The 26,588-nt window shown below is 38.4% G+C and overlaps 2 protein-coding genes across 3 annotated transcripts in view; one reads left to right on the top strand and one right to left on the bottom strand.

Moving 5' to 3' along the window:
• Nucleotides 1-98: 98 nt before the first annotated feature.
• On the top strand, nucleotides 99-14,403 carry SQLE (squalene epoxidase). Of its 2 annotated transcripts, none has more exons than XM_039853915.1 (12): nucleotides 99-353; nucleotides 597-1,294; nucleotides 4,147-4,399; nucleotides 5,371-5,551; nucleotides 6,622-6,718; nucleotides 7,676-7,789; nucleotides 7,873-8,044; nucleotides 9,893-9,988; nucleotides 11,149-11,291; nucleotides 11,691-11,787; nucleotides 13,224-13,311; nucleotides 14,041-14,403. In XM_039853915.1, the coding sequence occupies exons 2-12, from the start codon at nucleotides 1,004-1,006 to the stop codon at nucleotides 14,237-14,239; spliced, it is 1,731 nt and encodes a 576-aa protein (XP_039709849.1). In that variant the 5' UTR covers nucleotides 99-353; nucleotides 597-1,003; the 3' UTR covers nucleotides 14,240-14,403. The 2 variants fall into 2 exon arrangements, with proteins under 2 accessions (XP_039709849.1, XP_039709848.1); XM_039853914.1 differs by having other exon boundaries at nucleotides 99-753; nucleotides 841-1,294.
• Nucleotides 14,404-16,427: 2,024 nt separating this feature from the next.
• WASHC5 (WASH complex subunit 5) overlaps nucleotides 16,428-26,588 on the bottom strand; it is a 58,135-nt gene continuing 47,974 nt past the window's right edge. Inside the window, exons 28-29 of the mRNA XM_039853613.1 lie at nucleotides 19,645-19,732; nucleotides 16,428-16,837 (exon numbers count right to left, since the gene is read on the bottom strand). Of these exons, the coding sequence (XP_039709547.1) occupies nucleotides 16,781-16,837; nucleotides 19,645-19,732 (145 nt within the window). The 3' untranslated portion in view covers nucleotides 16,428-16,780. The remainder of the gene's footprint in view (nucleotides 16,838-19,644; nucleotides 19,733-26,588) is intronic.

Raw genomic sequence — 26,588 nt, 5'->3', positions numbered from 1 at the left:
GTGCGCGCCTTCATTGGCTGGTGGCGGGTGTGGGCGGGCCTAAGCGTAGGACGTGCAGGGCGGGGCGGGCTCGCTCCCGGTAGCCACGCCTCCTGGTACCTAGCATGGGCTGAGAGCTCCCAGTTTTGAGGCGCGTGGTGCCCCGAGACTAGTGAAGGGCGCGCGGCGGTTACTCTGGTTACTACGGAAACGCCGCGCAGGCGATGCTGCTGGAGACGCCGTAGGGAGCCGCCGCCACCGCCCTCTGGGGGAGCTCACTGGAGACCTCCGTCCACCGCGGGGAAAAGAGGTCGCGGACCGGAAGGTTCGGAGGCTGGCAAAACGGGATCCGCTGCCAAGGAGAACTTCTCGAGGTAGGGGATGCGCTTCCCTGTCTTTGAGCCGCAGCCTTGAAACCAAGTCCTTCTTTGGAGGGGAGAAGGCAGCTCGGCAGTTTCCCCCTTGACCGTGGTCTGCGCACCTGGCCGTCCCTCCGGGAGAGGAATCTGACTCTGAGCTTGCCCCGGCAGCGCTATCTTAAGAGGAGAGGCGGCATTTGTCGCAGAGCCAAGATATTTCTTTGATTCCCCTCCCCCCACCTCATTCTCTCCTCCGAGGACACCTGATGCTGGTGAGAGAGAACAGTTTTACAGCACGACGAGCCAACATCAGAATTAAAAATATCGCCCGCGACAGCGCCCAGGAAAAACCTATCTAAAAAAAAAGTGAAAGAAATGGATTGCCTGAAAGAGGAAAGTCTAACTGTTGGAACAGGTGATTTTTAAATACTGCTTTCTAAGTCCTGTACAACCTCCTCCCTTTCAGATACTTTTATACTAACTTTTTTTATGATTTTCTAAGTCTGACTTGAATTGTAATCCTGTGACGGTGTTTACGAGAAGTTGGGCCGGTTCCCCGTGTCTCTTTTGGGAACACATTTTGGGGAGAACCTTCGATCACCAAAACCCTACAAGGAAAACAAGATCTCAGCATCAACCGGTGCTACCAAAGGAGGCCTTGAACCATGTGGACTTTTCTTGGCCTTGCCACTTTCACCTATTTTTATAAGAAGAGCGGGGACTTAATCACTTTGGCCAACAAGGAGCTCTTGTTATGCGTGCTGGTCTTTCTTTCGCTGGGCCTGGTACTCTCCTACCGCTGTCGCTACCGAAGCGGGGCCCTTCCAGGACGCCAGCAGAGTGGATCCCAGTTCGCAGTCTTCTTGGATATTCTGTCAGCTTTGCCTTTCATTGGCTTCTTCTGGGCCAAATCCCCCACGGGAACAGAAAATAAGGAGCAGCTCGGCTCTAGGAAGGTAGATTGAATTCAAAGTGGGCAAATGATGAATGTCTTATTTTAAATTTAGGATTGGGGTCATTCAAATGTAACTCTTTCAAGGACAAAAGGCAGCAGCTTAGATACTCTGGTGTTTGGATTCTCATTTGGTTGGGTTTTTAAAAAAGATTTTGACTGTTCTTGACACTCTTAGGAATGATTTGAAAACATTAGCCTTCGCTGAACCATGGCTAAATGAACTTTATTTGATTATGAATAGTGATTTGATTATGAAAGGGGAAATGAAATGTTAGAATTTCATTTTGAAGGAGGACAGTCATTTTCTGTGTTGGGAAAAAAAAAAAACGTCATTTAAATCCCAGGTACAAAGGACGGTATGTGTACCTGGGATGAAAGAAACCTGCTGCTGTTAAGTCCCCTATCTGGAAGTATCAGCTGGCTGGGGAAAGTGACAGAGCAATTTGAAAAACTGGTGGAGTAAAAATGCTCAGCATTTTAAAACCAGGAGCAAAACACCCTCCTCTACCCACATCAGTGGAGCCTGGAGTAAATCAATGCAGTGGTGTCCTGGTCAGGTGAATAATTTGAGTACATGTCTACAGTGCATTCATGTACCCAAAGGCTGGGTCTTCAAATACATGTGAAGCTATTATGATCCTTGCAAAAACAGCAGAGGACAGTGGTATGAGATGCGAGAGGAGAGGCTATGGAGGCCGCAACATTAAGGGGCCTTTTGGCCATGGGTATTTAGAATTTAGACTTTTTCCTAAGTGCACTGGAGGGTTTTAAGCATGGGAGTAACAATATTCGCTTTTTACTTTTTAAAAAGAACATTCTAATTGCTGTTTGGCACATAGATTGTAGGGGGGGACAAGAATGGAAGCAAGGCTATGAGGGAAGAGACTCCAGCAGTAGACCAAGTGAGGGTCGATGGTGACTTGGAGTTAGGGTGAGTGGCCTCCAAAGTAATGTACTCTTTCAGGGTTCCGAGTCAACATCATTTTACTCTGTCCAAAGTACACATTAGCAAGGTTTACAGAAGGGACTTGATAGAAGTTTTGCTCCACCACTTTTGGATGTGAGGCCTTTGGCCAATTGCTTAGTTTCTTTAAGAATCAGTTATCCCTTTTGTTCCGGGAGATGGCAGCAGCCTTGCTTGGTAGTCAGGGAATTAAATGATTGAATGTTTGCAAAATGCCTGATCCCTAACTGTGTAATAAATAGTAGCTATTAGTGTTAGTCTAAAGGTAGGCTCTGTCAGGAGCCTTTTGAGTAGTGCTGCCTAAGTTCACTGTTATGGTAGGTGTGGGCTGGAGTTGTCTGAGATATGTGGACAGATCTTGGGGTGCATTGGGTTGGCAAACAGTCAATATTGGTTCCACTTGTGAAGGTCTCAGGCTTTCTGCCCATTTCTCATAAAGTAGCAAGTTGTTAGACTGAATGGAGTACTAAGTTTCCATTAGTGCTTTGTCTCCTGGCCAGGCTCTGAAAGACTTGATTTCCTCCAGAGTTCCCTTTCCAAGATGGTATGTATGCGTTTCACAGGGAAAACTTCAGAACAAAAACTAATAAAACATGGCTAAGATGACAAAAGCTTATCTTGTTCTCAAAATAATAATTTAAATACAGTCAGTTATTCTGGCCGTTAAGAAATCTGTACTGATAGGAAGAAAGACTATTGTCTTCTCTTGGTGAAGGACGAAAAGATGATTTCTCTAAGAGAAATTATAAAAAATGGAAAGGACAAGTCTATTATGGAAATAAAGGAAGGCTGGGTAAATATTAGAATCACAGAGAATTAAAATTCTAAAGGATTTTAGGATTTATCTCCCATTTTTTTTCTCGAGATCTTTTATTTAAAACCACTTCAAAATGGTATTTAGTCTTAATCATTAAGGTCAGAGAACTCAAGGAAGATGGTTCTTTGCACTTCTGTATCTGAAATGTATTCATATTTGTGAATATACGCGTCCCACCCCTCAAAAAAAATACTGATTATGGCAGTGAATTGCTCATTCCAAAAAACCCAAAACAGTCACTGTTATTCTCAGTGAGCATAAATCTCTCAAAACAGGACTTTTTTCATCTTATGATTAAAGTTACAATTTTTATTGTAAGCCCAATTAGCGATAGGCTTAATGTTTGTCTTTATTCGGAGGACCAACTAGACATCATCGGTCGGGCTCTCGTAGAGTATCAGATTGGAGAAAAGGAAAGGGGTAAATTATAAATGTTTTTATATGTTAAGGACTAACATTATGAACAGGTCAAGTCCCAAGGGACAGAATGAATTATTTTGTTCTTTTGGAATTTTGTTGAGTTAAATGATTCTCAACTAGCAGATGAGAAGCCAGAATTTGATGATCTTTTTGTTATGTAAAAATGATTTTAGATTTAGATTTTCCAGATGATCTACATGGAGAAAATAAAGATGCTGAATAGTTTGCAACATGAAGTCAGAAGTTGTATGGGATTTGCATCTGGTAAATGTTCAGTAGATATTTGAAGAATTGAGTAATTAATGATAGAATTTTCCCTATAGTAAGTCTTTGAAGCCCCTTATACACCCTTTTTATCTTTGGCCTGGTGTGGATTTTGAAATATGTTTGTATCACAGCATTTTCTAAATACCATACTTGGAAAAGGAATATACATTTCATTTTATTGGGATATTATTATACATTTTTATTTATCAACATTTTGATATCATTGGTTTTTATAATTTAGATTTAAAAACGGTGGTTTATTTGGTTCGATAATGTTTAGGGTGTAGTTTTTTTCCAAGATGCGAAAGTCCAGTGTGTCTTTAGCAGTAGTATGATTTAAGGATGACAAATGTGGATACATAATTCACTTTTTTTTTTTAAATAGTGCGAAAAAGGAACCAGTATTTCAGAAACCACCTTAATAGAAGCAGCTGCCTCTACATCGATATCTTCTCAAAATGATCCAGAAGTTATCATTGTGGGATCTGGTGTACTTGGCTCTGCTTTGGCAGCGGTGCTCTCCAGAGATGGAAGAAAGGTGACAGTGATTGAGAGAGAGTTAAAAGAGCCTGACAGGATAGTCGGAGAATTTCTGCAGCCAGGTGGTGTTTGTGTCCTTAAAGACCTTGGTCTTGAAGGTAGGTTCATATTGAGTTTTAGGAGTTATGTGGTATAAACAAGTACTGTTCACTTTAGACTGTCCTGTCACTGGTAAAAAGGTATTCCATTTTATTTTCATCCAACAAAGCTACTTTAAGTGTAATTAAAAAGTATAGCAGGAAACGATTTTAGTTTGATCTTAGCATAGGCATGTGCTAAGTTTTTCTTTCATTAGAAATGAAATTATTTTAATGTACTTTATCTTAATACATTATATTTTAATGTATTTAAACATAGTATGGGACAATACACCTGCTAAAGTCAACTTTTTCACTTAATGTAAACATATTTCTACTACTGTTAACCATTTTTTCATTATAATTGTAAGCCTATGCAAAGCATTTTCTCGATACTTCATAATATACTTTACCTTTCTAACTTAGATTAATACTTAGGTTATTTTCAGTGTTTCTTTATTAGAGATAACACTATAGTGAACCTATTCTTGTGTATAACTTTAAAATTTATTAAAACTTAAAAATTATATCTTTAGGGTGAATTTCTTAGTTGAATTTCCAAGACTAAGATTATTAGATCAAAGGATGCTTACTTCTTTGTGGTTCTTGGTAATTATTGTTTTAGTTACTTTCTAAAATGTTATTAGTTTATAGCCTGACAAATAATATATGAATTTATCAGTTGTATTCAATCTCACCAGCAGTTTTGATGGATTTGGTGTCATACTGTTTTAATTTTATTTTGTTGACTCTTTCTTAAATCCAGTTTTGAACGTTTTCCTTGATTTGTTCAATGTTTCTATATGGTTTAATGTGAATCATCCATATACTTCCTGTCCATTATTATTGGGGTCTTAATATTTTTCTCCACATGGTATCATAGCGTTTTGAAGACAGAGACTCTTTCCATGCCTCCACGTCCTCTTGGTGCCTAGTGTAACTCTGGGCATATCAACAAAATTGATTTACTTTTGAACTGAATTGTTTTGCAGATACAGTGGAAGATATTGGTGCCCAGGTTGTAGATGGCTACATGCTTCATGATCAGGAAAGCAAATCAACTGTTCATATTCCTTTCCCTCTATTAGAAAACAATCAAGTGCAGAGTGGGAGGGCTTTCCATCATGGAAAGTTTATCATGAGTCTCCGGAAAGCAGCCATGGCAGAGCCCAAGTAAGACTACAGCTTCAAATATATGATGTTAAAGAATGAACACATTTAAACGTGGCCTTTGTGCAAATACTATTTTATAAATTTTCATAAGTGTTTGGGTGTGAGCTAGACCATAGGTCTTATACTAAAATAAACCATAAGTTAGAAGAGTGTTAGATCTTTTAAGTACCTTTGTTGAAAACATATAGAGAATTTTTATTGGAATGATATGGAACTATTGAGAATTTTTTTTTTTTGACTAAATTGTGTGATTTTTATGTGGTTGGAATTTAGAAGACATAGTTGTTATAACTAGGGTGTAAGTCCCATGCATGCCCATTTGGGAGATGGGTTTGTGGCTACGAGACTGCCTTTTAAAAGTCAGGACGGAGGCTTTCAAGGGGAAATTCCTGTTACATTCTTATGAAAGACCTAGTCTAACAGGACTGGCTTCTCTTAAGTATTAATTAGTATTTGCCTCTAGTCCTTAAATACTATAATTGAGGAAGTTTTAAATATGAGAACCCTTATGTCATTGGCGTAGGCTTAAGTGTTGACAAAGCAAGTGAAGAAGTGGACTTATCCTTAGGACTGAAAGGATTTGATATTTTTGGACATAGAATAATGTTTATTGTATAAAAATGGAAAAATGCTCCCAAAATATAAAGAAGATTCTAAAAATTACTCATTATCCTTCTGACTAGAAGTAATTACTCTGAATAATTTGGCAGATAAACTTTAATTCTGTTTACCCATCTAAGTATGAATTGGTATGGGTATGTAAAGTTTTTCTGCATGTATTTTTTTAATGAATTAAGATAAAATTTTGTTACATTTAAAAATACTTTTTAAGTCATTAAATTAGTAATATATATTCAATTTTAAGAAATTGGAAAATAGAAACCACACACAATTCTAAAACCTATTAGTGTTTTTGCTTTTTGTCATTCCAGACCCTTTTCTGTATATGTGCGTGCACCTACATGCATGTTCTGTTTATGTGGGTAAACTGGAGATAAGGGATAAGGAACTTATGATTCCTTATCTAAATTGCTCAAGAGTGCTGTAGAATTTATTTGTTTATCTTTTAGTACAAAGTTTATCGAGGGCATTGTGCTGCAGTTACTAGAAGAAGGTGATGCTGTGGTTGGAGTTCAGTACAGGGACAGAGCAACTGGAGACATCAAGGTGAGACATGTCAAATGTTAGCTTTTCCTAAGAGATTTTCCCCTTTCTTTTTCTCCTACTCCTTTAAAAAAGTAGGCTCACCAGATTATTATCCAGCAAATGGACTGAGTTCTTTCTAAGCTCTGTGCTACAGGATAAGATAGATTTCCGACTGTAACACATCGCTCTTTAGAGCACTTCGGAATGCTATAGTTATAACTTTGTAAACAAACACCACTGTATTAACAGTATTAAAAACTGAAATAAATATAAACCCGTGGAGAAGCAGAGGGGAACTAGAAGGTGAAAAAAGGAAGGATTCAACATAAAGAGTTGATTAGGATAAAATAAAGAACTATTTAAATCAGAAAGGCAAATATAAGAGACTCTCTGGGGAAATAGCAGAATACAGTAGTTCCCAATAGCTGGTTGCTCATGTGGTCTAGTCAAAGGCGAATCTGTTGATTCATCTGGGCTGTTCTGTAGGGTCACCACCTCCTAGAAATTGTACTCAAGTGAGGACGAGTGCAAGGTAATGTAAATATGTACATACATCCATGTGTATAAAAATTCTTCTAAGCCCTAACCACTGATTTAAAGCACTTTGTGAAGTTAGCTCTAGAATGAAAGCATCTGATGAGTCCTTTGAATTCGTGATGAGTTTCAGTATTCTATGAGCCATGCTTGCTTTGTAGTTCTTTTCCCTGATTTTTATCAAAATGTAGCTTAATCCCAGATGATTTGGGTGGTTGAGCCTCGAAGGAAGGTGATCTCAGGGACTCAGAGGATGTGCTCCAAAGATTGGTCATGTGTGAACTTAAACCCACGTAACAGCTTTTTCGATAGCATTATCTTCAAATACTCTCTTTAATGTTATGTGCCAGTATATTTAAATCCATTCATGCACATTTTAAAAGGATGGTCCTTTTACTGTGTATTTCTAACCATTTAGCTGAGTATTCTTTATCTTTGTTGTAGGAACTCCGTGCTCCATTGACTGTTGTTGCAGATGGACTTTTTTCCAAGTTCAGGAAAAATCTCATCTCTGATAAAGTTTCTGTTCCATCTCATTTTGTTGGCTTGCTTATGAAGGTACTGTAGGACTAATTGTAGAAAAATAAAAAGCAACTTGAAATTTGGAAATTATTAAAATATTTTATTTTATTTTTTTCTAGAATGCACCACAGTTTAAAGCAAATCATGCTGAACTTGTTTTAGCTAATTCAGGTCCAGTTCTCATCTACCAGATTTCATCTAATGAAACTCGAGTACTTGTTGACATTCGAGGAGAACTGCCAAGAAATTTAAGAGAATACATGACTGAAAAAATTTACCCACAATTACCTGGTAAGAAATAGGATTTCACTCCTATTGTAATCTATAGTTTGAAAGCAAAGCTCACTTAAAAGCCTTTCTATCTCTAGTTCTCACTAAAGCTGTGTCTAAAATAGGCCAGAGATAAGATTGGCAGGTGAAAAATGCATCCAGTCAATCAGATACACTGGAGCTGGATTATTTATTTAATGTAGCACATAGAAAAAAAATCTCCAAATTAAAAAAAAAAAGTTTCAGTATATTTTTTCATATCAATAATTAAAGCAGTTTTCAGAATAATTATTATCGACAAAATTTTAATATTTTTAAAAGTGTAGATAGCGATCTAAGGTCTGAATTCTTGAAATATTTCTTATACTGAATTACTTTTATGCTTGGTTTTGTGGTAATGGTAGCTACCGTTTATTGAATGTTTACCATATAAGAGGTGTTTTATAAACGTAATTTCATTTAATCTATACAACTGCCCTGTGACATAGGCATTATCATTATCTATCCCCATTTTACGGATGAGGGAACCATGATTCAGAGAGGTTACTTTGCTTCTATATTAGTGAGTGGCAGAGCCAAGGCTGAGACCAGGCCCGTCTGGCTCATACCTTCCTGTCCTCAGCACGTGAGAGCTGTAAGGAGCCTGTGAGATCATGTTAGTTTTGAGTTGAACACAAGAAAGTCTTAGTGAGATTTCAGGCATCTTTGTAAAAACATAAACTTTATGTTTTTTTTTCTTTTTTGAATGGGAAGATCTGAATAAGAAAGAAATGTAAAAATTGTTAAGACTAGGTAAAATGGAAACCCTGCTTGCCAGTTATAGTAATGGAAAACTATGCTTGGTGTAAGTACATTTTGTTTAAGTGTTGTTTTTTTCAGGTTATTTTTTTTTAAAGTGAAAGCATTCCGTTTACTAACAGAATATTAACAAATAAAGTGAAATGAAGTTCTACATGGACCAACTTATATTTTTAATGACATTTTCAACATTTTAGTATATTTTCACGCAGTTAAACCATTTTTGAAGCTTTCAAATGGAAAAATGAATTATGCATATTTAGGAAAAGGATAGTCAATTACCCATTTTTTTAGCATTTTTTCTTTTACTGTAGATTGTTTTTTCCAATCCAGAGGTTAATTGGAACAGACTACTCTGAGATACTGGGGGGAAACGATTTCTAGATTTATATTAATACGAGGTTATTGAAATTCTGCTCCTTGCAGGAATAGAATGGTTTCAACATAGGCATTTTGCTCCAGATCTGTATCTCCAGATTACACTGGGAACTGTATGAAAAGAAGGTTAATTTTTTATGCAAGTAGAAGCACAAAACTTTAAGACTGGGAAGTACCTTAGGGATAAGCTAATCCAACCATTTCATTTTATAGATGAAGAAACTAAAGCTTAGAAAGGTAGAGCTCTCTACATGTTATCCTTTTTCTAGTGTACATACCTTCCTGCTATTTGGGAATTGGTAGTAGATTTCATCTGATATTACCAGAATATGGTGATGACAATACATTGTTAAATATGACAGTTGTCATTTAACATTTGGAAGAGAGGTGGTTGGTTTTTTCCCTATCTCATGTGATCCAAATTTCCTTCACTCTTTATCTAGTTTTTTATTCATTCAGACGTATGTCTATTTACATTGGTTTTCTCTTAGATTCCTTCCTTAGCATGGATAACTAGATGCTTAATAAATAATTTTGTCAATAAATAATTAGTTTTTGATTTATCACAAGGGACATATGTAACAACCATAACAGATGTATAGTAGGTATTTGTTTATACTTGATAAGAAAATGTGATAATTGAAAATTGAAATGTAATAAACCATTTCTTCGGTGGGGTGGGATTTATTGCAGATCACTTGAAAGAACCATTCCTAGAAGCCGCTCAGAATTCTCGTTTGAGGTCCATGCCAGCAAGCTTCCTTCCTCCTTCACCAGTAAATAAACGAGGTATTATTTTATTAAACTTACTGTGTAAGGCGTATTCCAAATATTCACATTCAGTATTCCAAATGACATATACATGATTAAATTTATATTGCTGGATTAATGCATTACTAATACCAACATTAGTTTTACAGTGTCTTTAGTTATTAATAATGGGTGTATATAAATCACTGCTAGTCATTGGGGATATAACAGTTAAATATCGTCCTTGATCTAGAGAAGGCAATTTTTTAGTTAGGGATATAAGCATAATTTTGAAACACCTTTGATAAATGCTGTAGTAAAAACCCACTCATGGTACTGCAGATTCACTATGAAGCGGGTGTACAAGAGGGAGGGGAGCTTGTGAACTGGAAAGAGAATAGGGAAGATACTGCTCAGGAAATAAAGCTGGAGTTGGGGCATGGAGAATGAGTAGGGGTTCATTATGTGGACAGTGAGACAGGGACTTCTAAATAGACTGAATGACATCTGCAGTGACCTTGGAAGGCTGAGAAATGGTGACACTTTGAACTCAAGTAGTTTCCTATGGCCAGAGTATAAGATAACATGAGAGTGGTAGAAAGGTAAGATATTTATTTAACATTTAGTTTTAATCCTATAGACAATGAAATTCATTGACAAGGTTTTTTTATAATAGCTTTACAGAGATAACTCACAAATCATACAGTTCACCCATTTAAAGTACACAACTCATTAGTTTTTAGTATACTCAGGTATATGCAACCATCACTACAATCAAGTTGAAAACATTTTTATCACTTTAAAAAGAAACTTGTACCCATTAGCAGCCCCTCATTTTCTCCCAACCCCTAGCCCCAGGCAACCAGTAATCTATTTTTTATCTATAGATTTGCCTCTTGTGAACATTTCTTATACATAGAATCATACAATATGTGAACCTTTGTAACTGGGTCCTTTGAAGTTCATGTTGTAGCATGTATCAGTTCTTTATTTGCCTCATTTGCTATTATAGCCAAATAATATTCCACGTGTGACTATATTACATTTTGATTATCCATTCATCAGTTGATAGACATTTGAGTTGTTCCATTTTTTGATTATTATAAACAATGCTTCTGTGAACATCTGTGTATAAGTTTTTGTGTGGATATCTGTCTTCATTTTTCTTGGGTAGCATAATCTGAGTTCTCTCTTTATAGGTGTTCTGATTTTGGGAGATGCATATAACATAAGGCATCCTCTTACTGGAGGAGGAATGAGTGTCGTTTTTAATGATATAAAAATATGGAGAAAATTGCTAAAGTCTATCCCAGACCTTTATGATGATGCAGCTATTTTGCAGGTGAGGTATTAAATTATTCTTTGATGAGAATGTCTCAAATAGATTTTTTTTGTGAGGCCTACGAGGACTGGAGCTTTGATGGAGAGATCTGTACGTAAGAGCCTGACTCCTACCAATGGTTTTTTAGGCAGTCTTACTCAAGCTTAAAGAACCTGACTTGTAACCTGTCAGTCATAGAATTTCTAAATTTCTGAATTTGAATATTTTGTAACACTGGATTGCATGGACCATTTTGCTTATAGTGATTTTAAATTTAGCTTCAGGGTCACATAACTCATTGCTCGGGAGATTTTTTTTTTTTGGTAAATGATAAGCATAAGGCATAACTACTTGTACATGGACTATAAACATCAGTTGGTGCTTTTTTTTCTCCTTACCATATAGTTTTGTTTTTTTTAGGCCAAAAAATCATTCTATTGGACAAGAAAAAGGTCTCATTCCTTTGTTGTGAATGTTCTTGCTCAGGCTCTTTATGAATTATTTTCAGGAACAGATGGTAAGTATAGATATTTTTAATAAATATTGAATTGCAGATTTTTAGCACAGGAACGGAACTTAATTACAAAAAAGTTAGTGATTAGGCCGGAAATAGAAATGTTTCCTGAGTTTGTTGACTCTCAAGTTGGTAGTCCTTTTTAACTCCATCCTTGAGCAAAATTTTTAGCTTCTAATCATTGTGTATCTGTGTTAGACAAGGCTGTTGTCTTCTCTTAGAAGTGACCTTAAACACAGTGCTTCTATAATGTATCATTATTTTTAATCCCTGTGGTCCAAATCAGATCATGCATATTTCCAAATGCATAAGATTGCGATGACCTTTCTGGTCAGGAGTTAAAAGGCAATGTGATTGTTCATCTTCTTCTTCCCGAACAAGTGTCATTTTCTTCTCATAGCAGCATTTTATAAAATGAATATGACCTTCAGATCACGTTTGCATTTTGTCCCCTGGTAAAATCTGTGCTCATTTGAAATATTCCCATGCTTTTGCTTCTGGGTCGTCTGTATTCAGTGTAGAGAGGTGGTGGTCAGTCTGCATCCTAAGGAAAGCACAGCTCAGCAGCAGCAGCGTTAGACATAGAGTGGAGGTGACTGTGCCGCCTGCAGCTGTGTACAAGTCAGTTCATGGTAGGTTAATGAAACTAGACCTTTAGGTTTTTAAGAATAGCCATAACTCAAATCCCATTACTCCAGATATTTACAAAAACTATTTCTATGACCTGGCTGAAGCCCTAGTGATCTGGTTTGGTGATTTGATTAAAGAGGATGATACAGTACAAACTGCCTTCTGTAGCCTCTATAACCATCGTTTTCACTAAAAGAAAAAACAACTTATGAATTGTGATTTGCCAAATTTTTTTTATGAATTGGCAAGGAAGTTAAAATGGCTGGTTGGGCAAATAAGAAAAAGAACTAAGTTATGAGTTTTCTAAGCTCTTTTTAGTTTTTGAGTTTCTTAAATTAGGAATTGGAATCTGCCAACCAAACAACAAAAACAGTTTCGAAAGATTAGAGGAGGAAGGAGCTTTATTGGAGTACAGATTTACCTATCGCATCGTTTTTTATCTGTAGTAAAAGAACAATCTAAGCATATCTGGAAAGAAAATTGATTCTAAACTATTAAAATAGGTATTGGTTGATTATGTTGTGAGGGGTTAAAGAATTATTTTGAGAAGTGTACAAATCTATGCATTATTATTTTTCACTGTTTACAGCTGTTCTTTTTACTTGATAATTTACTGCTCCAAGGTTTGGGTTGGGCATCTAGACAGGGAATTTGGTTTCCAGAATTGTGATTTTATAACAAAAAGAGTTTATAAACTATTTGACATCATTTAATGAGTTTATCAGTAAAGAGTTTTTTTTCATGTATATCATTAGCACCCTAAGTGTGCAAATATTTCGTTTGAGAGTAACCTTAAAATTTTATCTTAGATTCTCTACAGCAACTAAGAAGAGCCTGTTTTCTGTATTTCAAACTTGGCGGAGTGTGTGTTGCTGGTCCTGTTGGGCTGCTTTCTATGTAAGTTGTTTTGACGACGCAAAGGAAACAGATTGTACAGATATTTTTTAGAATTGTTCAGTTTATGAATTACTGCCAATCTTTCTTTCTTATATATTTTGTCATTTTATTATCCATTAGTCTCCAAATAGGAAGGGAGCCCAGAGAAATGGAAAAAGGCAACATTTAGTCCTGTGTTTTCCTTCTGGGAAATAGTGTTGATTAGAAGTTGGTTATAGATGAGGCTAAAACCCTTGATTAAAATAGAAGCTAATTTTTTTGCCTTTGTGTTTCTCCATATGATCTGATCTTTGGGAGCCATGGATGGATGAGAAATTTATATTTAAAAATGAATGTGATCGGGGACTCAGGAAACTCAGTAATAATTTTGACGGTACAAACGTTAAGTCTTCTCATCCATCTGAATGTCAGTACTGTACTGTTTGGAAAAACCTAGACTCCAATAGACTGGGCCATTTGGGGACTTCGTACTGGGTCTCGAGATCCGTGAAAGAAAACAGCTCAGAACCTACAACTGGTGTAAACTACACTAAGAGGAGTTACCTGCTAGCTGCTTGTAAAAATATTTTCTAAAAATTTGTTCTGACATCAAACTTAGCAGGTAGACACAAGCTTATAAAATCCTCCAAAACGGAGAATATGTTTAGCTTATAGATGATATATAATTAAACTTTTTATAGTAAATTTGAATTACTGGGTCTTACCTGTTTTTTTTTTTTTCTATTACAGACTGTCTCCTAACCCTGTGACTTTAATTAGACACTTTTTTGCTGTTGCAATCTATGCCACGTATTTTTGCTTTAAATCGGAACCTTGGATTACGAAACCCCGAGCCATTGTCAGTAGTGGTGTTGTATTGTACAAAGCATGTTCTGTGCTATTTCCCCTAATTTACTCAGAAATAAAGTACTTTGTTCATTCAGCTTAAAGGGGAACCACTTGTGAATGAATATTCGGAAGTCACCAAGTCCTTAGACACTGCTGGAAGATTTACACAGCATAGTACTGTACCAGTCCTAAAGCAGAAACTCTTGGACCAAGATTGGGAATAATCTGTTTCTGAAATAATTTGTATATAAACATGTAAATATATACTTTAACTTGCGATTTAAAATGAAGAGTCAAATAAGATAGAATATTTAAAAGAAATGTTGTTACCATAGAATAGTGCCAATACTGAGAACAGTTTTTCTTTTGAAGTTGATATTCGGGGTTAGTTATTGTGGGACACAAATAAAATGGCAACTGAACCCTCATGTCTTCCTGTTTCTTGTCGTGGACTTCCTCACACAGCTTCGTGACAACGGAAAGGAAAACCACAGTGGGAGGTGGAATGCAGGGACGCTTGTCTGTTAAATGACTCCGAAGCTCGGAAAGTTGCCTTAATGTCTCTGGACCTCATTTTCCTCATCCATCCAGTGAGGCATTTTGATAAAGTTCTTTTCTGAGTTCTCTGAAAATATCACTTTCTTACAGGCAGCAACCAAGGGCTGGCAAATTCTACCGTGTAACGTTAACAAGCCAGTCTAGGATTATTTCAAGAGACAGTGTGAATGAACAAGTAAGCATTTGTAATACCTGGCATAATGCCTTAAAATCAATTAGATCTTACTGAGTTTACAGTTTATTTGAAGAAATTATAGACATTCAGAAGGGACTCATGAGACTTCAGTAAATCCCCAAATATCACTAAACTGCTACCCCTGAAATCAGAACAGTAAAATATAACCTGAACTATTAATGACTTCAGAGTCTAATTAAGGTTAAATGACTTGTAAAGCTTTTATAATAAAAATTTCTCCTTTTTAAGTTTTTAGTCGAAAAAATTTTTCACTGGCTGAATCACTAGTCCAGTCAGTTGCATATATCTATCACTTTGCCTTGTGTTAAAGCGGAAGGTCTGGTGGACAATTTCATTCTCTTGGTTCATGAGATATCCTCTCATTTATCCCCAAGTTCTATTTTCTGTTTAAAAACTCACTTTCTTATTAGATCTGGCCTGTTGAGCAGCCGGCTTGCTTTGGGAGGCCATTTTCCCAGAGAACTCATTTCATACAGTTACTGTCAATTACAAATGGAAAACACATTTTTGAGATGTGGAGGTTGGATGGCTACTGGGCTTACTAGCTGCTTCCCATACACCAGCCTCACAGTGGGTGACACAGCTCCTTACTTGCCAGGCAACAACTGGCTTCAAAATCTGCCTCTCAGGTGGGGCTGTGAGGCTCCTGCTCCCCTCTGCTGACTAGATGCCTTTTAAAACCTTTTCTACTATGGTGGTGAAAAAATCAAAACCTGTAAGGTCACCTTTTTCTGTTAGTATTTTAGAATTTGAGGCATTCTGACAAAAGAAATAACTGGTCATAAAATCAGAAGATAAAGGAGCTTAAGAAATCATGGGGCGCTGGTTTCACCGCTGATGTCAGTAGGCTGCTTTGGGACAAAGTTTAGCTGGTGGCAGAACCAGGACTCAGCAGGACTGAGACTGTGCCTCCTGGTAACAAAGCAACGCTTCTTTGCCTACAATTTGCTAAATGACTTAAGCACATTTTTTTTTTTTTTTAACTTGTTTTTCTCCTCTCCAGAGGAGGACATAGCTATAAAGTCAGGGTCAGGGCTAAAACATCTTTATTGATCTTTTCCGGCTGCCACAATAGGATGGCAGTGCCCTTTTTAGGGTAATTTTTATGCAGAAGTGACAGGATTTGGGGAGGGGGAGTTAAAACCTAATGATAAAGCCGTTACCAAAAAGTTATGTGGAGGAAGGCACTCAGCAGCAGCATGGTGCAGGGACTGGGGAGGGGGCAGGCTTGGGTTGCTGAGGAAGGAAGGAAAAGGTGGCAAGCGCAGCTGGAGTTAGGGAGTCCCACAGAAAGGATGATGGGGACCCCTGAGATCGGAGGAGGAGGAGGATGGTGAACCTCAGACACCAAGAAACTTCCGTGGTCTGTGCTGTCACTACATTTGCTACCAGTCTGGCTATCAGCATGTGCCTGCCAGCCTGTAGTGGGTGTGTCCACAGAACCTACCAGATTCATCTCTTACCTTCCAGACAAGGTTTTTTGCAGTGAATACACACACATTTCTCGAACCATAAGCAGAAGTACAACTTTGGGTACTGGCAATTACTATTTTACTGAAAATCTGGAGTTACACAAATAGTTCTTTAGAGCACAAAAGTAAATGGATTTATACTTAATTACATTCAGCATTTATAAGAGGCGGTACAAAATGTGTTCTGCTTCTACATGATAAAACCGCTGAAATATATAATACCATGATTTAAACATTAATTTTGTGATCTAGTTCCATGAGATATGCATCTTACTCAAAATGCCTGATGTTTCCTACAACAAAGGAAAAAAACATGCAGTTACATGAGCAGTTGAGTTTCATCTCTCAATTCATTTTAGTGATGGTGGGAAGACCTAAGGACGATACTTTTGTTTAACGAAGTAGAAAAAAAAAATTACAGGATGGTTCTGAACTCATCAAAAATGAAATTAGGCACGTGTGCTTCAGCAACCTGAAAAAAAACAAAGGAGTTAAATTATTCATACTGCTGTCATTCAGAACAAGTCCAAGATTTTCCACATGAAAACTAAAGAAAGGAAGATAAATCCTTCGGAGCAAGGTGCATCACTGGGAAGCGCCGGACTCAAGGGGTGGCCCCTCCTTGAGACCACTGCCTCTGTTCCTGGTGTTCCAGAACCACCCTGGTATCTAATTTCTTTCAACTGCTAATGTCTGAGGGGTGCTGCCCAGGCCTCCCTCCCCCGCCTCCCCCAAAGGTGAGCTCCTTGGCTCTTAAAGGCACTTCGATCTGCTAGGAAGTACTAAGTGTTAATGTCTCGGAAAAACATCTGGCAAGTGACCAAGCTGTTATATCGAGCCGGAGCGGGAGGAGGAGGAGGAAGGCCCAACAGGCTCCCGTTTTTAGCTGTTCTTAAGGGAAGCCCTAATGGTAGTGGAATGTGGTACTAGGTACTCTCCAGGTGCTGGGAACTGGTATTTTTTAAACGCAGTGTTTAACTTTTTTCTGATTATAAAAGTATCATCTGCTAATTCGAGGAAATTTAGCAAATGCAGGAGTTTTAAAAATTCTCAATCAGAGAAAACTAAAACTTAATTATTTATATTGTATTGAATTCCTCCAGGTTACGCACACACATCCATACATAGTCACACTCAAAATCAGGATCATATACTCTTGAGTCCTTTACCTCTGTTAAATCTTATATTATGAACATCCTTGCATACATATCTTGGTGAACTTTTGTACATATATCCAGCAGGTAAATTCTTAGTAATGGAATTGCTGGGATTAGGTAATAAAATTACAAAACTTTTTTTGATTAGATAAAGCCAAATTTCTCTCCCCAAAGGATATGCCAACTTCACCCCCGTCACCGGGACTGAGAAGTCCTTTCTTTAAACCTTTCTAAGCACTAGGATCTCAACATTTTACTTTTTACCTACCTGATGGGTGGAAACTAATTTTATTGTTATTTTGATTTGTGTCCCTTGAATAGAAGGTTGAGAATCTTTACAACTGTATATTGGCCATTTGTATTTCTCTTCTGGAAAACTTCCTGTTAATATCCTTTGCGCATTTTTTTTCTATTGGGATTGGGTCAGTTATCTTTTTCTTATTGGTGTAAACAACACACTATAAATCAAGGATACTGGTCCTCGGTTAATACTTTGTCCACTTTTAAATTGAGACATTTGACGAAATTATTAAACTACACTCAGCATTTATAAGAGATCAAATCTCTCCACCTTTTCTTTTTTGGTTTCCTATGGTGTTTTACATAGGAAGTTCTCAGAGCTGGTACATTAATTTTAGTCAAATATCTGCTAATTTGTTTTATTTTTCAAGTTAATCTATCTGTAATTTATTTCAATACATGGGAGATGTGAAAAGATTAACTTGCTTTTTTTTTTAAACTATATAATGAACTAAATGTCCCAGCACTATTGACTAATACACCCTTTCTCTCCTAATTTGAGATGCTGCTTTTCCTTACGTATAATTGTTTCTAGGCTACATATGCTAATCTATTTTTTTTAATCCTAGTCTATTGATCCATCTATTGAGTCTGATACCAGTACTACACTATTTTGATTTTTGTTGTTTTATAATATATTTTAATATTTGTTTTTTTCACAAAAAATCCTATTTTAGCCCAAGTCCTTTAACATTTTTAAGAATGTTTTTTTCAAGTTAAAAAAATTATCTGAGATCTTAATCATAATTGCCGTAAACTTATAAACTGGAAAGAACTGATATCTCTATATCTTGAGTCTCCTCACTCAGAAACATGGACTTCCAAATTTTATATTTTAAAATTTTATAGGTTTTTCCTGAATTGTTCCTTCATATTTCTTGAAGAGGTTATTCTCAGCTATATTATTTCCTTGTTAATTATGTAAATAGGATCTTTTTCACATTTTATTAGAGTATTTATTTTACACATTAATTCTGTAATCGGCTTTTCTCAATTGTTTTTCACATGGTTCTACTGGATATTCAAGGAAGACAATCACCTCCTCAATAAACATAAATTTGTATTCTCTCCATTATTCATATTTTTTGTTTCATTTCTTATTTTATTTTCTTGCACCTGCACAACAAAAGTAGCAGCTAGAGTCGCATCACTGTCATAGTCCTGATTTTAAAGAGAATGCCACTGGTGTTTGCTTCATTATTAAGTATGACGTTACTAGTTAATGACTAAACCATCTTTGTCTTTAGCTATAAAAAAGTAACCTACAAATTTTAAAAAATCAGAATGACTTCCTTTCAGCATTTATTGAAAGTCTTCTCTTTTTAAATATCAAGCTCTCCACTTTTGAGCTAAAACTTCCCACAGCAGAATTACTAGTAAGAAAGAAAAAGGAAAGAATTTCTTAAAAGGTAAAAAATAGTCTGTCATTTTAGGAAACAGCAATCAAATATAACTTCAGCAGTGGCATAAACTTAACCAGCTTATGGTGCAGGGGAAAGAACCAACTCCACTTGCCTATTTCTCTACCCTGGCCCCTTAAGGAACTCTCTCCTGGACTGCCCGTCTTAACTCCTGAACTGGGCGAGTGGCTGATGGTGGGGAGGGCATGGCAGAGAGTGAGAGGAGTAAGTCGTATTAAACTCTGTCTTCTTGCAAAACCCTTCATGGCGGAGAAGAGAGGACATCTTAGAGCTGTGGGCAGAACGAGGGGAGAGGCATCCACTGTGAATGAGCCACTGGACCTCACCCCTACTGAGTCCAGGGCCACTCTTAATACCATCTTTTTACGAAAAGGGCAGTAACATTGTTCTCTATCACCTACCCTCCTGGGCAACTTTGTGTACCGAACGTAATCCTCCAGGAACAGAAGGGCACCCACGACGTCCGCAGGCATTTCAGGGATCTTCTGGCTGTCATAGAGAACAGTGTACACCAGTGAATGTTCTGCACATAGTAGACACCGAAAGACTCAATAAACAAATGACAAAATGAAGTCGAAGAAAAAACAAATCTCTTGATTCGTATCAAGTCATCCTGCTCACATATCTTCAGAACGTAACCTAGAGGATGAAATCTAAACCTCCGTGGTTTACACAGACCTTCCAATATGGCCCCTGCTGTCTGTCTAGACCAATTTCTCTCTGTACCCACTGTCGGCACTTCATTTTTCAAAGACTGGCAGGTTCCTGAACAAGCCACATTTTCCCGCGCCCTCCAGTCTCCATAGCTATATTTGCTCTGCATGCATATTTGAAAGTAAACTTCTAGTCCCAGCTTGGGCGCTTCCTCCTACATGAAGTCCTCCCTGAAACCTATGGGCAGACGGCTTTTTCTTATGCTCTCAGTATACTTAGTATCTTCCTCCAAGCCTCTTAAATTTTCAGTCGTTTTTGTGCTGGTCTCCTTGAGGGCCTGGGTCATGTCTTCATTGTTCTGTCTCCTGCATCCTGGATTGCACCTGGACCATTACTATATATTTGAAGGTGTCAAATACATAATAGCATCTTATAATTTTCCATATGGAGCTGACTCATGTTTTCATTCATACAGCTATATTGCCAACCACTCTCTAGAGTTGAGAATGCAGGAAACTATCTGATAGTCTTCTTAAAGAGCTTGCATTCCTTCGTTTTCATCAAAAAGAGTTTTTAGAGGTTAAAACTATTTCCAATTTATGTACAGATTGGCATTTTATAATTAAGAAAGAATTTTATGGTACTGGATTACTGATGTATTTCTCTGAAGATTTTTTTCCTTTTGAAAAGGTTTAAGGGTGATGGCACCCGGAAAAGTTCTCACTGCTCTCAACCTTTCGGTGTTTGGCTAGGGCTTTCTTTACATTTGCTCTGCTTGGGGTGAGGGAAGGGAAGGCGTCCACATGCATTTTGGGTTCCTACGTCACTTCACTTTGCCAAATCAGAAATCCCGAGCTGCAGCTCGACTCCCGCATCCTGATGACCTCTCAGGGCTACCGGTAACGCGCTGGCGCAGAGCCACGCTTCAGCCTTTCCAGTCATGAGAGAAGAAACAGAGGAGGAAGGGCCTGCTGACTCTTGACAGCTGGGGAACTAAGGTTGGGGGTGCCCCCGAGGGGCGGTGACTGGAAATGACCGCTCTCGGACCAGCTGGACTGGAATCCTTGGCCTTCTCTCCCCGTGGCCCTGCGCCAGATGAACGAGGTTTTTGGTGCTAACTGCCTTCCTTTGCAATTGAGCTCATTTTATGATGGTTACAATTTCATTTGTGAAACTTCCTCATCCTTCTGAGCTCTCTTCTATTTTTCAATTGTTTAAAAAAATCTGTTCTTTGAAGCTAGGTTGACCAAAGGTCCTAGAAAAACACCCAGTGTTTGTTGTCCAGTATACTAAGATGAAGATGAACTGGCCCGATGGAGGCTTATGGGGAAAAGATGTCAGGATTTGAAAAGAGTGCACAATCACTGTGAGCCACTGCTATACAATGGAGGTAAGGAACTGAGTACTCCAATTTCAGCCGCGTTGTGCTCCACAGAGGACCCAGGATGAAGGGGCGTAACCTCCCCCCACCACCCCACCACCAAGGCTAGCGCTGTATTTGGAATCCAGGTCCAGGTTTGGGAAATCACATTTTAAGATGGCCCATAACAAACTGGCCCACCGCCATGGTGAGCGGCCTCTGAACCACAGCACATCAGGAGCAGGTGGAAGGGGCTGACCCAAAGCAAGAGAAGACCTGAGGCAGGAGCCGACATTAACAATGTGAAGTGACGCTGCAAAGGAAGGAGACTACACTTATTCTGTTCCATTTCAAAGGGTAGAAGAAGGCACGATGGGTGACATTCCCAGAGGGATGGGATGAAGTCCGCATTCACTGCGAGCAGCAACTTCCCAGCGATGAGAACCACTCTGCCTACGTGCTGCATTGTCCTGAGAGGTAATGAGTGCCTCACGATGGGAGTGTCCCAGCAGAGACTGGATGACAACCTGCCACAGACACCCAGAGCTGATTCACGCCCCAGGCGGGAAGTAAATGAAATGGCCTCTGAAATCACGTCTGATCAGTAGTGCTTTGTGAGGACAGGGAAGATCACCATCATTAATTCATCTTTAAGTTACACTGATAAAAGTAACCGAGTGGTAATCGTCCAGATTTTGAATGTGCAACATGACAGCATTTAGTTAGCTGGGCTGGCCCTGTGTAGGGTAAGAGTAGAGGCTTGGACCCAGCAGCTCATGCAAATAACTTATATTTTCTATCCAGAAAAGCCATGTTTGAGAGAAAAAAAGAATGAAAAGTTTATGAGCTTTGTATCCAAGAGTAACTTCAGTGTGACTTGTTCCATTTCATACAGGGACTCGGAACTCTGACACACGTGCTCCTGGCCTCCCAGTGTGGCTGCCCCCTGGCCGTGGCTGCCCCCTGGCCGTGGCTGCCCCCTGGCCGTGGCCCCAGCCAGAGCACCGCGCTCGCTGAGGCTTGGGAGCGACGCCCCAGCTGGCAGATGGATAGGCCTCCACCTTCTCCCCGACGCTGGCTGCTAATCGTGGTCTCACTCATGCATGGAAAACCACCGTGAGTGTGTGTGGGGCAGTGTGCCTGAGGGGAGAGCACCTGAATTTCTTCGAACCAGGTGCTGTGCGCTGACTTGCTCTGCAGAGCAGGGTCAGCAGCCAATGTGCGCCTCTGCCAGGGAGGTAAGAAGAGGAACTTGACATGCAGGGTCCACAGCCCACTCTGTAACAGCAATTCCACGTATTCCCGATCGTCCTTCTGTACCTCGTACACTGCTCCACTGTGGAGCGGATGAACTGGCCGATCAGCGCCAGGAACTGCTCCGTGTACCGGGCGTGAAACTGCTTCAGCAGGGTGAGCAGTCCCAGGACGAGCGGTGGCCAATCCACAGGGTCGGCAGGCTTCCGGCAGACCATTCCTGCAAGGGATGAAAAACGGCCAATTGCAGCACTGAGTGAAGTGCCTGCCTTTGGCCATGCTCATTCAGTATCAATGTTCATGGATGTCAGCATGACTAGGGCCCACGTCATCACTATTTGGAGGGGATGACAACTCTGGACTGCATTCCGAATTAGGCCCGGGATTGATGGAAGCTTCTAGTGGTCTGAAGGAGTAATACGATAAAATGATCGCTAAGTTTTATAATTACCATCACTGTTTCTTTGGGATTATACAATTAATGAATGCTATTGTAGAAAAATTTAAAAGTATCAATAAATGCAAATGAGAAAATAAAAATGACACAGAATTGACTTCTGTTAATGGCAGCATGCATATTAGATAACATGAACTACTCTCCTAAATGAAAACAATTAAAATGCTGGATGAAATATTACTAAGTAGTTTTAAACACGATGTTGCATGTTATACAAGAAAAGAATCTGCAGAAGTCGAGACAGTGGAAGAAGGAAATTTGTGAAGTGAGTGAGTGCCAAAGCTGAACTTTTCACTGAGGATTTCTGCCTAAATCTGGACCCTGACCTTTTGCCTGGATGGCTGTGCAGTGAACAGGAGATAGAGCTTAGGGTCTTTGGGGGGAAACACAATGTTGAAAAAGAACAAAGTTGGAAGCTTATATCGCCTGATTTCAAGAATTATTATAAAGTTACAGTAATCAATCAAGACAGTATTGCCATAAGGGTAGATAAATAGATTAATGAACAGAAAAGAAAATCCAGAAACAGTCCCATCCTTATATGATCAATTGAATTTCCACAAAAATCCAAACAACTTAATGGAGTGAGAGAAATCTTTTCAATAAATAGTGCTGAAATTGGATATCCTTAATGGGGAAAATGACCTTTGACTCTCACTTCATACTGTGGATAGAAAGTAATTTGAAATGGACCACAGACCTCAATGGAAAAGCTAAAACTAAAAATCTTCTAGACCAAAACATAACAGAATATCTTTGTGACCTTGGGGTAGGCAAAGAGCTCTTAGGACACAGAAAGGACTAATTATAAAGGGAAAAAAAGATAAATTGAACATCATCAGCATTAAAAACTTCTGCTCATTAGAGTCAACAGTTAAGAAAACGAATACATAAGCCACGGTTTGTGAGAAAAACTTCGGGATACATCTAACAAAGGATTCATATTCACAACATATAAATAACTCCTACAACTCAGTGATAAGAGAGCAATCAACTCAATTTAAAAACAAGCAAGAGACTTGAACAGCCACTTAACAAAGAAAGATATAAAATGGCCAAAAAGCACATGAAAAAGTGCTCAACATCATTAATCATCAGGGAAAGGCAAATTAAAACTACAACGGGATACCATAATACACATAACCATTAGAATGGTTAAAATTCATAGGGCCGACATTGCCAAATGCTGGTGGGTGGAAATCTCTCACTTCAATCAGACATTACTTAATGCCCGCTGTATAAGACACAAGCAGTACTCAGAAGATGGAGTCCTTTCCAGACAGAAGCAAAGGTGATGTTTAGAACAAAAGCATCCTCTATGCACGAAGCCCCAAAGAGACCTTTCTTAAAAGACAGACCAAGGCAGGCATGTGTTCTTAGATCAGTCTTGAGAACAATGCTCACAAGGTTATATAAATGTTTTTAGGGTATACAAACATGCTGAAGTTCCTTCCTCAGTCCTATTTTTTTTTTAAATTTAATTCCCAAATTAACATATCAGTCTAATTCATGAAAAAAACTGCAGTCGGGTGTAGATACATTTCTAGGACACTTAAAGGTTTTGTTTGGTTTGTTTAAAGATCTGAAAATTCCATGGAATAGTGACATGCTTCCCATAAGCAGTTGTACAATGAAGGTGCCTGACCTCAAACAACATACCATGAAGGAAATGTTACCTAAGAATGAGACCAGTGAACAAATAGTCTTTAATGAAAACAAGATATGTTTATGTATGGACAGTTCATTGTTAAAAAGGATCATATATTCTTATTTAGCAATAACGCAGGGACAAGAGAGGGGGAACATGAATCTCTGAATCTTACGATGAACGCTAAATTCATCTTGGGATGGTTCTTGACATTGATTTTGACCAATAGCCAGGAAAGGATTTAGAATCAGTTGAGCACTTGCTCTGTGCTAGGTACTGTGTTAAGTATTTAAAAAATCTGACTGGCTTGAGAGGTGAAGTAACTTGGCCACAGTTACGTAAGTGATAGGCGGTGAAACCACAATGAAAACGTTTGTTTGTTCCTTCCCTCCTACGGCAAGTATTTACTGGGAGCATGATGCTCTGCATTCTGTGGCAGAACCAGGACTGTGCAGGAGGTGCGTCTGAAATCAAGAAATATTTTTGAATGATATACTAAAAACCTTCAAGAGACTCCACATCCTTACCCTAAAAAAAGCTAATAAAACAGGAAGGGAAATACTTCAATCCCTGAGTGAAAAACAATGTGGGCATATTCACTGAAAAGCTCTTACAAATACTTAAAGTAAATTAAACTCTACAGTGATTTGAAAAAACTGCTTGGATACAAAGTTTGAAGACAGAGGAAGTACTTGGGAATCTAATAGAATTGTGATTATAAAAAGGTTCAGGATAAAGTGATCAATGGCAAAAAAAAAATTAGGGATATATTCCTGACAAGACAAATCTACTGAAAGCCTTTGGTATCTACTTTCGTTTAGAATGTTTTCACAGGTAATCACACATATCTTAAAGTACTAAATATTCATGTTTTAGTCTTCCCTCCTAACTATTTGTTATTCTTCACACTGCAGTTCTAGATACACAGTAGGAACATGACACTTGTTGAAAGAATAGGATGTTAACCAAAAGAATTTTCTTTCACACCACAATCAGCTGCCTAAACATTAAAGAAATCAGTTGGATGATTAACCATTGGAAATTAAAAGCGGACTACAGTATAAATCTACTGTCTACATTTTATGATGGGGCATCTTATTCGGAGGCCCAAAGACGTGGACTTTATAAACATGCGCTTAACTGAGAAAAGATCTCATATGTGACATAGCATTCTATAAAAAGAGCTGTTTGGTTAGATATTAATCTATTGTTTTTGTTACTTATTGCAAAGAATAAATGTTATACAGTACCTAGGTTTTTGTTGTACTGAAGTTTTGGCAACTGGGCGATCAAAAATAGAAAGTTGACAATTGGGAAGTAGGGTAAGCGCTTTGTTGTTATGTATATCTGGAAAGAGAAAGGTAAAAGAATGGGTGGTTTCTTCACATTGCACAATACTGCAGAACAGATTTTCAAATGGAGAGCTCCCATTTTATCTTAATTATCTTTTCGTACTATCTACAACTAGGATGGTTCCATTAATTTGCTACCTTTAGAGTTTTATCGAACACCACCAATTTCCTCCCTCACCCCCAATATAAATACCTCTATAACAATTAGCCCTTCTAGGAAGGGAACAATTTTGCTTAGAGATTAGTAGTTACTTGGTCCCCCTTCCACACAATCCTCTGGTGTCATTAAGGAGGGAAGAAAGGGTGATGAGCCAGAATGGAATGGAAAGCAAAATATAGTAGTCGAGGCAAAACTTGGAGGGAAGAGCAGATGGAGGGAGGCTGGGAAGGAGGGAAAGAGAAAAAGGTGGAAAGAAAGGAAGAGAGCTCCACACAGCAGCAAGGAGCAGTACATAATAGAAACCAAGCAGGTGTCTCCTTTGTCATTTGCTTTCTCTTGGGCAATGGCACAGAGCAGTCTCTCTCCCAGTTCACAGGGGCAGAAAGTAGGGCAAACCCAGCCGCCTCTCCTCCTGGCCAGGCTGGGAGGCAGGCTAGCATTCTGGCTGGAAGCAGGCTCT

This window comes from Pteropus medius, unplaced genomic scaffold (assembly GCF_902729225.1).
Source record: "Pteropus medius unplaced genomic scaffold, Ma_sr-lr_union100, whole genome shotgun sequence".
In the NCBI taxonomy this organism is placed as follows: domain Eukaryota; kingdom Metazoa; phylum Chordata; class Mammalia; order Chiroptera; family Pteropodidae; genus Pteropus; species Pteropus medius.
The sequence above is the reverse complement of the archived record's forward strand: the minus strand, read 5'-3'. Positions and strand labels throughout refer to the sequence as shown.

What these genes read in the sequence shown, in the direction of transcription:
- SQLE (XM_039853915.1), top strand. Translation starts at nt 1,004, where the DNA reads ATGTGGACTTTTCTTGGCCTTGCCACTTTCACCTATTTTTATAAGAAG. An exon ending in AATTTACCCACAATTACCTG is followed by an intron (nt 8,045 to 9,892) that starts GTAAGAAATAGG and finishes GATTTATTGCAG; the next exon opens with ATCACTTGAAAGAACCATTC. An exon ending in ATGATGCAGCTATTTTGCAG is followed by an intron (nt 11,292 to 11,690) that starts GTGAGGTATTAA and finishes TGTTTTTTTTAG; the next exon opens with GCCAAAAAATCATTCTATTG.